The sequence below is a fragment of the Tachypleus tridentatus genome, chromosome 9 (assembly GCF_004210375.1).
Source record: "Tachypleus tridentatus isolate NWPU-2018 chromosome 9, ASM421037v1, whole genome shotgun sequence".
NCBI classification, from domain to species: domain Eukaryota; kingdom Metazoa; phylum Arthropoda; class Merostomata; order Xiphosura; family Limulidae; genus Tachypleus; species Tachypleus tridentatus.
This window is the reverse complement of record NC_134833.1, coordinates 80,614,955-80,630,018: the sequence shown is the minus strand read 5'-3', so window position 1 is coordinate 80,630,018 and position 15,064 is coordinate 80,614,955. Positions and strand designations below refer to the sequence as shown.

Below are 15,064 nucleotides of genomic sequence, written 5' to 3'. Positions count from 1 at the left end.
TAGACTTTATGTTATTCTTATAAGTTCTAACTAATCTCCATTTTTAAAACGATTTGTTTGTAAGAATCTTTTAACATCTGTACAAATTTATAATTTAGCTTCACCAAGTGCACTAAAGAATGTAAAAAGTTTGTTTATTTTGATAAATTTTAAGAAAATTTCAATTGTTGTACAAACATACTAACCACTTTAGAAGAATTATCTTGACCACTTTCTTGACCTGAAAATACAGACAAAAATAATGCATTAATTATTAGGCTGTACAAGTTAAAATATTACTTTAGAAAAGCATGAAGTTTTCTACATGGTATATAATGATTTTGTTGATTACCAAAGATAAAGTTCAGTAACAATGTTACTGTACTTATAAACAATAAATGGGCCAATCTCAGAAAATCTGTTATTGTATTCTTTAGTTTATTTATCAAATTTACTATTTTTTGGAAGAGACAAATTTACAAATGTAAGTAAAAAAAACTACATTTGCAATGAGTTGGTGACTGCAAAATCATAAATTTATGGTGTGAAAATACAAAACTTCGCTTACAATCAGAATACATTGCTTTTATACTAGCTGGTAACAATACTATTTTATCTAGCATGAGACAATCTATGCCATACTTTTTCATGCTACATCAAGCACAACTTTTTAACTCTCTCAATATGGGCTTGGTCTATATGATTAGCCATATGATCTTTTTGTACTCATTTAAAGTCTTTTTAGATTTAATATTTCTGACTTTCAGTATAGTGTGTCTTTCAGTTAATATTACAAGTCTAACATACAAAAAAAGTCATATCGTTTAGCGAATTATTATTAATGAAATAAAGATTTTTATACAAATATACTGAGTATTTTGTTATTAAGAGTCTGTGTGCAATGTAATTTTTCACGTTAGAATTAAAAATACTTTACTTAATCTCAAAAATCTCAAATTGCCTTTGTGTTATATCCCAATGACCTCAAAAATGCATTTCAAACATATTTTTTTCAATAAAAATTTATAATGTCAAGATATTTCTCTTTACCTTATTTCAAAACAGCATTGGTCAATTTTACAGACCTCGTAACTACCAAAAAAATCAAAATAAATCTAAATTAGTTGTTTTTTTTTCCTTTCTAGAATTCTTCAAATTGTAACATAAAACTACATTTGTTTATCCTGAGTAGTTCTCAGTTGATAACCATATACATCTATTATTAATAATTAAATTTCATTGTTTTATTGCCCTCTGAACCATGTCTAACTACTGTCCTTGCTATTAGCAGTTGTAAATAACTCGATGCATGTGCAGCTCATGTTATGATATTGAATCACATTACCTACAAGCTACTACAATTAATGCAAGCGGGCCTCATACATGCCTTGTGAAACATTTTTATCATCTGATCACTGTTATTTTACTTATATAATGTTAAGTGACTTAAAAAGATCCCTACTTTAACATTTTAGTTACTTTTATAATTATACATAAAAAATAAATATGAAAACCAGGAAATAAAATAGTTATCCAATCTTCTTTTTTCTTGCTCTCGATTGTCAAAGAGTCAACCTTAATTTTTTTCTACTACTCATAGTATTACACCTAATAATTTTTATTTAATTAAATAATGCATCAAACAATACAGATTAATAACATTCAAAAAGTAGACATATTCCTTTACCTCTTAAAATCAATCTGGCTTTCTAACTGTGCATCAGGAGTTGTAATAAATTCATCCATGCCAGTTGTTAATCTTCCCATGTGAACAGGATTAACATTTAACTATTCAAAACATAACAATACACAGTATTCCACTTGACAGATGAAAACCTTTAGTTTCTTTTGGTTATAGATATATATAATTAAACATAAGAGAGAACTATTAATGAATTATGAAAGAGAGGATGTAACAGGTGGGTGTGACAGAATGGGTTTGATTTTGTATTTGACAGCTCTTTAACCAAACAAAACTGAAGACTATAATAAATGTGGTTTGCCCAAGCAATTTTGTACTTTTCAAGGAATGATGGAAAAATCTGGGATGATGACATGCTAAGAGAAAATGTGTCACTTGTGTCACACTAGGATAAACTTTGTTGTTTTTTTTTAATGTATTGCCTTAAAATCTAAATTTGCTAAGATTATTACTATTATTTGCTAAGATTTTGTGCTATTATAATTGGTATAATATAAACATAATGTTTAATAAAATTTTGAATGTAAGACACTAAAACTTTGTAATGAGCAGTAAAGGATAACCATGGTAACAGGGTTAAATTGTTACATGGATGATGTGAATTATAGGATACTTTTGCACCAGGTAGGTATTAATTTTCTGCCATAGTTTTAAACAGATAACTTACTTTGAGAACCAGGCAGAGCAGGAAAATCTTCATTGTGTATGTGAAATTCACTAGATTCATTGGGTGGTTGTTTAACCATTCCAACTAAAGAACATATAGAAAAGCTGTACAGATACATGTGAAATGAAATGTTTTACATTTATAATGAAAGTACCAGTATATTAAAAACATTCTTTAATTTGCATGTTTATATATCTTAGTGTATAAATATGGAAAAAAATTAATATATAATTAACCAAGAGTGGTATTAGATAATAATAATAACTATTATCATATATTAATCTTTATTCTTTAAAAATCTTTATGCATAAGGCAAATGAACTTAAAATATTATTTTTTTAACTTTTCAAAAATCTGGTTTATGAAATAAGATTAAAATGAAACAAAGACTGTGTTGAGAAAACTCAACAAAACTGGGTTGCTAGTTACATCCATACATGCCACAAAAATAATATCTGAAAAGACGCAAAACTACTTGTAATAAATGTTAAAAGCATGAACAAAAACAGAGAAAATATTTCAATAACTTATACATAACTTATTTAAATCCCAAAATGACAAATACCAAGATAAAAGATACAGAAAAAATGCAAGACAATTAATCTAATATGTTATGGAAACAAATATAATGGTGCTTTTAACAACATTATTATTTAAAACCAAGAGAAATTTTCAAAGTAAAAAAATTAAAAAAATTGGAAATCTTACTTTGTCAGTCCAGGATTTGACTTGTTATGAGAAGGTTTCATAATATTACTTACAACATACATTTTGCATATATCTTTAGAACCTATGTTTTCTTTGCCAAGGGACATTTCAAATTGGTTTTTCTCTCTTTTGCAGGATAAAGCTATTCTTTAAAAGCACTGGGAAGTATGACAACCATAAAAGTTTATCACATACAAACACACACAAAGTTGTAAGCTAAGCTTACCATAAGGAGGTCTACCTGACATGAGACTTGAGGCTAAACTGGAGGTACTAGTTTCTTGAGAACCTCTGTTGGTCAAAGATGGAAATTCAGAGAGATCTAAAGCTAGGTAGTGGAAGAAGAAATTCCTTTCATACTCATAGTTCAACTAATAAACTATTCTTTTTTGTATAAATAAGATTTGCACTGTTTTAAATATCACTATTAAAATTTTACTTTAACTACATTTTTTTATATCTATCATCTTAGATCATGCTATACCTTAAATGAAAAAAAATATATATTTTGTACAAACAGTTAGCTAAGGCAAAAATATATGGGATAATGAGGTCATAGAACATAGTTGATAATTTAAGTATAATTTCAGCTCAAGCATGAAACAATATTTTCAACAGTAGATTTCCAGCTGTCTTCCTTGTTTATAGAAGCATCAAACTACAGAAATACTAATGAGTTACCTGTACTAACTTTCCAGCATGAAATCTGGAAATATGAGAAATTTCAACCAACAACTTTTTTCTTTTTTGAAAATGTTGTTCCAGACTTTATAAAATAAACTAGTCAATAAGCTTCTAGCTTAGATTGCATAAATTAGAAAGCACTTACAATGAAGAAAAAAGACAAGCAACTTCTTAATTTTATAAATACTCAAACAGAAAGCCTGATAGTTTGCATAGAAGTCTGAGATTAAAAGACAATTTAAATTTTACTCTTGTTTTAAATATGATGTCAAACACAGCTCAGTAACTGTATTTCTCAAAATATCTATATGTTGTTACACTTTCTATATTCGCATTAACCACACAGTAAATCTATCTCACTTTTCTGTCCCTTAAATTTCTTAAAAATATTTCAGTTTTCAGTCTGAAAATAATGATAAAATAATAAACACTTATGGTTTTTGTATTAACTTCTATTTGATGATAGATACAAAATGCTTGATCCTTCCAAAACTACAATTAATTTATACAAATTATTAACTGTACTTAAATAAGAAGATAACAAATTTAATCAGATGATACACAGATTGTTATACTGTAAAAACCTGGGTTAATATGTTTCAAAAAGAAAAATCAAAAGTGGCAACAATTTGTTATACTTGTACATGAAAAGTACTGAAGGTCACCTTACTGGTTACAAAGCAACTATAGTTATATAAAGACAGCCTATTATTTTGTAACAAAGAACTATCGAAGTGTAAATAAGTGTCACCAATGGCTGATTTTTATAAAAATATCAAGCCATTCATAAAATGTGACAATCTTTTCAATCAATGAAAGTAAGATATATTTAAAGAACTAATATTTGTCAAAATAACTTAAATTTAAAATTCACTTATAATTAGGTGCATAAAGAAAGTTCTAGCTGTAATGCTACTGTTTTAAAATGAAATGAGCTGTGGTTGACATTTCAAAAAAAAGTAAAACAATGTGTACAATAATTGAAAAAGTACATGTAATCTCAATAAAAGGAATTGGTTCTGTTATAATTTTATAGCAAGCAGCTTAGCACTATCTTTAGCATTGTTCAGGTAGAACAAATAATCTTTAAATACACACAAACATTGAGAGAACATGAACTTAGTTTTAGGTAATTACCATTTGTTCTGCTGTAACTGTAGTAGTGGTTTGATTCTGCCAGAAAATAACCAAAAAGTTCTTTCTCAAGAAAAATTGCTAAGTTCTTCAACTAACTGTACAAGATTTCCCATTAGATATTAGTCAGTATTTTCATTTTGATCCATTATTAAATTACCAAAACATGCTCTAATATAAATATGGTTTGCTTCATTTTAATTCCAGTTTACTGTATTACATAAAAAATTAGAAAATTTAAATATCTATAAAAATATATTAATTACAGTAACTAAAAATGCATACATGTATTAATCAACAAATTATTAAAATGCCTTTACAGCTAAACAATCATTGGAATTCAATAATAAATTAATGAGCTTGACAATTCTCATGAAACTTGGACAGTTGAAATAACTGAAAATAGTTATAATAGGAAACACCAATTTTAATTAGTTGACTATTTTCACAAATCATGCAATTAATAAGTTTAGCTGAACAGCCTTGAATTAATCAAAAATAACAACAGATAATTAAAATCAGTAATAATATGAAACACTAATATCAATTAATTGATTATTTTTGTAACTTTAGTTAATTATATTATGTGACAAATCAATGCTCACAGATAATTATTCGAGTTAATCATCCAGCCCAACTGGATTACATAAAACAAAGAAAATTATAACATCTTGGAATACAACATCATTAAAATGTCAAAAAAGCACAATCTCTTAAATAGTTTATGTTAAATATATATATATATATATATGGTTAATACTTCCAGCAAAGATACAAAAAGTTTGTTAAATAATTTGAAGTAAACAGAATATTTGTTGCACCCATACAAATATTTGCGTATTTCAGATCCTAACCACATCACAGTTACAATGATTTAGTTATATCTTCAGATTCGTTAGATAAATGTTTAACTCCTTATATAACTACCATATAAAGAGTTCTAAAGATAATTCTAAATGATTCATACTATCTTACAAAGTGACTAATATATATGATCTACAATAAAAGGATTGGTATATACAATCTGGAAAGCAGATTTTTCAATAACTATTGGTAAATAAATTTATAAATTATTGATTTATTATCATACTTGTTGGCAGTTTTATACATAGTTTTCCAGTACTTGTGAGAAACCACACCTGAAACTGCCATTAATTCAATTTAATATAGGTCTATGTTTTTCTGGTGTAAAATATGACATATTGAAAAATACATCATCCAATGCCTTCTCTTACATGGCAGAGCATCCACATTAACTGACCAAAACATTAAATTTGTCAATCACCCCAAAGTTTTCATCTACCTTTTACCTACATCTGAAATACAAAGGTTCAAACAAAAGCAGAACAAATCACATTGAGATATATACAGAGAGAGAGAAAGAGAGGGAAATTTCTTCAGATGTCTAGATGATACTTTTGTAACATAACAATACACTGATGTCAAAATCATAATGAATAGTTATGAAGATCAAGAAATTTGATGTTTAATAATTTCCAACTATTAATATTTGTATTCCTTATACTTGAATGAACATAATTAAACAATTTTTACCTCTCTCAAAAACACCCAACCTTCAAACAACTTGAAACTATTCTAAATTGATTTTGACACTTATACTAAGATATGCATTCCTGTTGCTTTAATATTTGTTTTCCCTTCTATCAATTAGTGATCACAGAGTCTTTCTTATTCCAAAACATTTAATAAAAAAATTTTTGTGTCCTAATGTTCACATTTTTTTTGTAATTTGAATACACTTTGATATGTTAAAAATTTTTGTGAAAATGTTTTTAACTGTGTCAGTTGCCTTGTCTTTTACTGCAATTACTAAAAAAGCTAAATATTGACATTGCTTATAATTTCCAACAGTTAAATTATTTTCAATAAATTTAAACCTGATAGTCTACCTTTCTTTTGTTTTTTTGAAGAGAAAAAATAGTAGTAAAAAGTTAAGAATTTAAGATGAAGAAAACCAAACCAATCTTTCTGTAAAAGTTCTTAAAATTTAACATCATTCTTGATGCAATAGTACTACTCTGTTTCATTTACAAACATCAACGTCTAAAATCTATATACATAAAAGGTAATTTATTCAATACACTAAAATTAAAAAAAAAATACTCTGGTAATCCAAAGATGATATATTTCCAAGCCAAATTATAAAAATCTTTACTGAATACGTGTTCCAACGATGCAAACTTATCAAATTTGAGTAATCAATTATGTCATATGGCATTAGACCTTCATAAAACTATTCAGTGAGAATAACTGCCATCAGATATCACAATAGGACCATTGGCAGAAACTAAGGGAAGCATGAAAACATTCATTTTATGACAGAGTTAGTAGATTATATATAGGGATGGCCAAGGTAGTCAACTCAATAGGCATAATTAAAAATATGCATGCTAAAAATCAACAGTTACAAAGAGTTTTACCTTAAAAGTTGATTGCCACTTGCTTTCTTTTGTTTTTATACCCATTAAGCCCCCAAACAAGGCAAGACACCATCTCTAAGATACCAAATCAGAAAAAGACCAACCCACCAGTCATAATAACTAGTAGTAGTCATAATTCTTGTTTAAATGATAATAATAATCAATCAATGCACATAATATTAAATTTATATTATATACATTCATATAATACATTAATGTTTGGTCAGGAGAAAATAATGTCAACAAAACAAGTAATAAGAAACATTTTGTAACTGTTGACTTTAATATTACTGCAGTTGGAAGTTACATGTTGCTAACTGTTGGCATGCAGTTTTTATCATAATATCATGGTCATATTAGAGTAGGCAGCAATGTAGCATAACTAAAAGCATTGGACTTGCACACAAGGAAAACTAAGTTGAGTCAAAACATGTCTTATTATAAACTCTTGCTACAAGGTTGGTTGGACTGACAAATCCTGTAGTTATTTTACAGAGTAACATTAAATTTAATATTGAAAGCGATGTAAGGGTGATTTATGTATAGATGTATCCTTCCTATATTCTTGTTTGCATTCTTTTTGGTACTGTCATCCCTACTTTATTTTGACATTTTTCATTTTTAGTGAGCTTTTTTTACTTGCAGTATTGTAAAATCTATTAAATATATAATTTTAATTCACCATAACATTTATTGGAAACAATGCTTGGTAACAGTTTCATACCATGTTTAAAATGTGCTAGTTCTACAATTCTGTGATAAAGTTCCTGAATTATATGTAAATTTTAAAAAAAAGTCCCCCATATTATTTCAATACTGCTTCAGTCTTTGAATCTTGGCAGCCCTTAATAATTTTAAATATGCCCACCACTTCAGAGGATGTACAATAGATAAAGATTTGTGTCTTATGTATATACAACTGTTATTCCAGTAAACATCACTCAGTAGTGAAATTTGTGGTTAATAACAATGAAAGGTGCATCATCAATATCCTACAGTGAAAATATTACAATTGCACAAACTTTGATTCAAGCAGTTGGCCCTGGAATAACCTAAACAACTGATCATAGATAAAGGATTATTAAAATTTATGCAGTGAAATGTAGGCTTGCCAAAGATCTACAGCTGAAGGATTTCAAGAACATCAGTATAGCTGAAAACATGTCATGCAAAGAAATGTTGAAAATGAGGTTTGCTGCTACACATCTACATGTAAACTGCTCATTTCTGCAGTAAACCAATGAAATGTGTAAGTAAGGTCACTTCTATCAAACTTAGATATTTCAGTAGTGCTTTACTGACAGAATGTTGAAAATACAAACATTTGAACCTACTAGACTTGTTGAATACATGCCATAAAATGTTTAAGTTGCCATTTACATTCCTGGTAAGCCATCCACTATTAGGTTGGGTTCCTGTTATGTTGGTGGGGCATAATTCAACATTGTAACATGATTTCTTTTTACAGATAGGAAGTAAAGTAAGAAGTAGAGATATAAAAGACATGACAAACAGATACAGTACAAAAATGTTCAAGCCATTCAGGGTTTTAATAAGATATCTTTTAGTCACAATATATAATTGATGAATAAACTCAGTTGACAGAAATGACCAATATTTACATAATATTTGACTATAATCAACACACAAACTTATGTATGATTTGAGATAAATATATATAGAATATCTAAGGTTTACACTGTGTCATTAACCCTTCATAAAAGTGAATACATATACATACATACATGCATCAACAGATATAAGATTTTATTGTATTAAAAAAATATACATTTTTTCTGAATATATTTAAATTTGATAATGCATTATTAATAATTCCAAAGGAATGAGTCTAAAATAAATCTGATTATCTCAGTAAATGTAAGGTAATAGTATATATTAGATCTTAGCCGTATCCATGTCTTTTCTGTAGTTCATATATATAGAATTGTTTCCTACATCAAACAGAAAATCAAAGCTTCACCCTTCATCATCAATACCCTTCTTTCTAAATTAGATGAAAGCCACTTACCAGGATTAGAAGAGAATGCAGAACTCATTGAGTTATTCATCAGGCTTGTAGATGGAAAACCCCTTGAATTACGTGAAACACCAAACATAATTCCCATTGAATTTGAACTACTGAAAGTAGAAATTTCACACACACACACACACAAAAATAATTAAAATTTTGTTTACTAAAATCTATTTTGGAAAATCATTTAATGTATTGTAAAAAGACAAGTGTTTACACAAAAATAACTTTCTCTGAAACGTAGGGTATTTAAATTAATGAACAAAATTAGTTATTATCAATGACAAAATTTTATCTTTAAACCTGTAGAAATTTTGTAACTTACTTTCAGGTTTAAAAATAACAAACCTTATTTGTTGATAAACTCTCATGGAAATGCTTATTTAGTTGTTTTTAACTAACAATGAATATTTTACAGCATATGGCAATATCATCAATACATACTCTGAAACCTAATTCAGTTATCTAGATAATTAAAATTTTAAAGTTCTTTAAGTAAATACTGATATATGCCAATGATCCTGAATGTATGATGAATAAGGTGTTCATTAAATGTATTTTTAAACATGAGATTGGGATAAAACTGGAAAATTTGTATATAAACCAATAGGTGTATGTTTATTATACACTTCACATTCGAACTTGCCTTCATTATTATGCACTAATGCATCTAAAAAGTAGTAAATTTTATCATATCTTGTTGACTATTGTGTGACGATACAAGATATGAATAACTCATGATGCCAGGATATGACTGTATCAATATATTATCTGATACAATATGATTTATGCATTTTTATTAAATATGACAAGCTTTCAATAAAATCACAAGACTTTCATACAGAAAAAATCAGAATTTCTAATCAAGTATTTTTGCTGATAATTAACAATTCAATAAAGGAAAAGTATTAAGTACCACATGTTGTCTTCATTTGTTTTATCAAAAACATTACATGCAGAGTAACATAATACATTAACAATAACAAAGTAAATATTAACTTTTTATTTTAATTCTCTTGCTAGCTACCATTTAGTTGATTAAACCTGAGAATAAAAAAAAGCACTGTAAAGTGTGAAGTGCTTATATATGACTCTTAGTAATGCACATAATAAATTACAGAGAAGGCTGTCAAACTATGTAATAAACTATTGGTAAAACCTCTGTATCTAAATACTGCAGCATCAATATCAAGATACATATCATATTGACTACTGTGATGAGATATGCACCTCCTACTATCGAGTAACTCCAAGAACTGACTTGCATGTTTGAAATCATTAAAATAACAATGTACCTGTGATAGTAGTGAGGTTTAAAACTTGAGGATAATTCCTTAGCCTTTATTTTTCATAATAACAGAGAAATGAATTGACAAGTGATGGAGCTTATTTCCATCTTATCATTACAACACCAATTTGGTATGTATACTGCTGTTTAAATGAAATACCTCAATTTAATAGCACTAAGCAAGTTTAACACTATACATTAAGTTTTGTTGTCATGCCAAGCTTAAAAGGTGTAGAAAATTGTCAGTAGAGCAGAGAGTTCTCATAAAAATCTTTACATAATGCTGACTGGACTCTCTGACAATTGTTGTAGATTTTAAATGATCCCCAAATGCTTAAGTACACCATAGATTATGAAACCAAGACAGGTAAATTTAAAAATTAGATAGGAAGAAGCAGACATATGGGGGAGGCAGTGTAATGATTTGAAGGTGTTCTTCTGCTGAGGCCACAGGATACATTACCATCAGATACTGATCAAATTATGGTATATCAAGTGGTTTACCTATTATTGATGGAGGATTCTACTACCAACCAAGAAGATAATAACCTTAAAAAAAACCCATCCAACCTATGCAGGAATTACTTAGCTAAAACGGAAACTGCTGAAGTCATTCAAATGATGCAACAGCTTTCACAGAACACTGATCCCAACCCAATTAAACAGATCTGGGATTTGATATATCAAAAACGTGACATATCAAAAGTTACTACCAAAGAAACTTTACAGAAATGTATTAAAAACATCTGGAGTAAAATCTCAAAAGATACTTTGATTAAATATGTTGCAATAATAACTGGAGAACTGTCTGTAGTTAAAGCAAAAGGGGGGACACACAGAATATTAACTGTTTGCTGAACTAAATCACTTCCACTGAGTTTCTGTTGTACTAAATATGAAGATTAATAAAATTTTGATGTATTTCCCATGATCTATCTTTTATTGTTCTTTAAAAGTAACCAGAAATCTACTTCTTGGCCTTGTCCTAACACTTTTGCACAGTACTGTATATCAATAAAATTGGTATCAAAACAGAGATTATATTTCAAAATTTAACATACATTTTAAATTTTTAACTTAAAAAGCATAAAAATCAACTTAATATCAATCTGTGTGCACCACAAAGTACCTCATCATGTATTGATGGTGCATTTATTTATTATTTTATACACAATATCTATGTATATAGTCCACTGATGAATTAGAAACATGAATTTTAGATACTGGCAAACTATAATATAAACATAGAACCTCCTATCACTGATTTGCTAAGAAATGTATCTAGCAAATCAACTAGAGTAGTCCCTCTTCCTACTCCATTATTTCCAAACCTCTTGTTTAATTCCACCCACTTTTGTTAAAGGTGTTTTTAGAACTAATAGAAAAAACAAGTACTTCAAGTGATTCTGACAGTTGTTTGTAAAGATACTGGAAGATAAAATAATAATTTAGTCAAGTCTGTTGAATGGTGATGACCAATTTGTTGATCTGAATGGATATTAATTTTTCAAATGTGTATATTTTATTTATAAACCTCAGAAAATTACAAATATTCAGGGTGTACCAGTATAGTATCTTAATATATTTGTTTTTCTTTTTAAAATGTATATTTGAAGCCTGCAAAAATTATATTCCTTCACCTTCCACCTGAAGTAAAGAAGTTTAGCAATAAATGCGTACAAGGGCAAAATATATTTTTGTCACTGTAACTTGAAGTACCAGAAATCATTGCTTTCTATGTAATTTTCATTTATTGTTCCATGTTTTAAGAAAAATATCTAAACTTTAAGCATTTATGAGTAAATACACAGATATATATCTAAAGTATGATAGTCAAAACATCAGTGTAGTTTGCAAAATATTGATATTACATTTAGATTTGTATTTTTAAGGCTATGTAGTTAGGCCTACTGAGTTTGTGTTTTTTGAATTGTCTAAATTAAGGTAAAGTAAAAGCAAACAAAGCAACATACAATTATTCATAATATTTAATAATATACAGTAAGAGAAAGCAATGAAAAGTTGTACATTTTCTCACAATGTACATTCAAAAAAACTGAAACAAATGTACAGTTATACAAAGTTGTTTACATTATTTAACAGAAAAGATATAACAGAAACTATAAATGAATATCAATCTAAATAAGAATATTTTCCAAAATAAACTAGATTTATAATGCTTGCAAAATTAAACAAGTATGATAGGTAGTACTGAAACCTGAGTTCTTATTAGTTGATTAATAGGTGTTAAAATGGGAAATAGAATTTTATAATCATGTGCTCAAATAACATCTTGGTACACCTATGCCACTATATTCTAAACACCCCAATACAATTACCAATATTCAAAGAATTGTAGTATTTATTGTACTGGCACCAAACCATATAATAAAAGTTTTGGCAAGTACAATGTGTAATGTTATTACTCTAGAAAAGTCCTGTTGAAAACACTGTAGAATACATACATAAAACAATAAATAAACCATCCTGATGTCAGCATAAACATTTTCACTGATTCTAAAAGCAGTGTGATTACCCTGAGTTCTTCAAGAAAAAATTTAACATATATAATCCATTAGATATCATGCCTTCAAAGCAGGTGTCAAGTCGATTATTTACTTCAGTGTGTTTTGTTGCTTTCAGTGATGTCATGTAAACAGCCTACTGAAACAAACAATAATTTATTGGTCTTTTCTTTCAGTAGGGTTCTACTTTACTCATTGGTGATAAAATAAACACAAAATATAAACGTCAAACATTTAGCAATTCAAACATTTAAGAAGTGCTTTGAAACTTTGTGATCAATAATTAAGAAGAAAAAAAAAAAGGCATGTGCTCCTTTAGTTCTAATTTTATCGCTTGCCTTTTTGTTATACTTTTAGGATTTATTTACAGGCTGAAGAACTGAAAAGATATAGTTTTACTGAAAACAAATGTTTGAAATGTATTTAAAAGGTTTTAAAGATTTTAAAAGCAAAACTCAAGATTTTGGGGAAGAAAAATAGCATTTTTAATCATAATATGAAAACCACTTCCACTCAGACTACTTTGAAACAGATATATTCACAAACAAATCTGGAGTAAAAATACTTCATTAAAAATTTGATTTTTTGTGTGTAAAAGACTTGTAATGTTTACAAAAATCATATCAAATTTTGTGAAGATGCACTTACTGAATTAAAAGTTATAGTATAAAAACTTAATACTTGCAAACATGTACATGAACTAATGTATATCATACCCAGCCCTTTGCAAAAGGGTTAAGAGAAAAGTGATACATGGTACATGAGGGCAAAGACTCAAATGGCTGTTGAAACAATGTATAGAATACTCAACTAATATACCAGTTAATTAAATGAGAAGGTTGTCTGAGAAGGATTCTAAACGATTAGAGAAGGCCAGATAACACTGAAGAGTCAAAAGCTTTCCAATGTTTCAAATAATGAAAAGTGTTGATAAAACTACTTTACACAAAATAACAGAAGACAAAGCTAGACTCAAGTTAAAAAAAAATGGTAAGCATGTTTGGATGAAGTGGGTTTAAACCCCCTCATAAACCACCCACAAGTTAACATTTTAGAAGTTAAGCCCCAGTAAGCTTGGAAAAGTTTCTGTGCAGAATGTTGCATTGAGGTTGCCCTGCCAGCCAATATGGAGCTACCAACAGCTCTCAGGTACAGGACTGAATTATAACCAGAATTAAATAACAGCCAAAGAGGGGAAAGACAGAGAATTGCAATCATAACCATTCTGGGCTGAATGCATCTACTGTCAAAAACTGAGGATGATGTACTGGGGACCAAAAATACTTACAGTTGAGTTACAAAGATTGAAAGATGCATTAATCATTGAAGACACAAACTGAGAGCAAAACCTTTAAAAACTTTGCAATGAAAAATCCATTTGGTTGAGAGAAATCAACTGGGCTGAGACAAACGACTTGCTATGAAATTCATCACTCCAGGATGATAGGATGGGAGTGAACCCTGTATAAAATTAACCAAAGCTCAAAAACAAAGGTCCCAATAATGCATACTCTCATGACAGGAAAGTTAAAACACCACTGTGAAAGTAATGGAAATAATCATGACAACATTCCTCTTCAACAGGAACCATAACTTGTTAGACAGTAAGAAGTTCTTAATTATTGTTATGGAAAGAAGATTTGTCTTTCATTCATATACTCTGGAATTCCTGACTTTCAACATATGCAACTATACTGGAAGTGAGGCATCTGTGAAAAGATAAAACTTAGAACACAGGGGGAGTAAAGGTACACTGAAGGCAAGTAGTGCTGTACTGATCCATCCATCAGTCAAGCTCCAAAATGTAGTTCCTGAGAGATTGGACGATACAGTGGATTGGAATTTCTGATCCATTGACTATGCAGTGAACACTAAGAGGGCTCTAACTAAGTATGCTCATTACA

At 28.6% G+C, this 15,064-nt stretch overlaps 1 protein-coding gene across 8 annotated transcripts in view; it reads right to left on the bottom strand.

The window, feature by feature from the left end:
- Positions 1 to 15,064, bottom strand: part of LOC143225595 (CCR4-NOT transcription complex subunit 2-like) — a 59,320-nt gene that overhangs the window by 18,075 nt on the left and 26,181 nt on the right. For 3 of the 8 annotated variants that reach the window (XM_076455310.1, XM_076455316.1, XM_076455317.1), the window contains exons 5-9: positions 9,345 to 9,454; positions 4,878 to 4,913; positions 3,283 to 3,384; positions 2,349 to 2,432; positions 186 to 220 (exon numbers count right to left, since the gene is read on the bottom strand). In XM_076455310.1, the coding sequence (XP_076311425.1) occupies positions 186 to 220; positions 2,349 to 2,432; positions 3,283 to 3,384; positions 4,878 to 4,913; positions 9,345 to 9,454 (367 nt within the window). The remainder of the gene's footprint in view (positions 1 to 185; positions 221 to 2,348; positions 2,433 to 3,282; positions 3,385 to 4,877; positions 4,914 to 9,344; positions 9,455 to 15,064) is intronic. The other 5 variants (XM_076455312.1, XM_076455311.1, XM_076455313.1 and 2 more) reach the window with 5 other exon arrangements.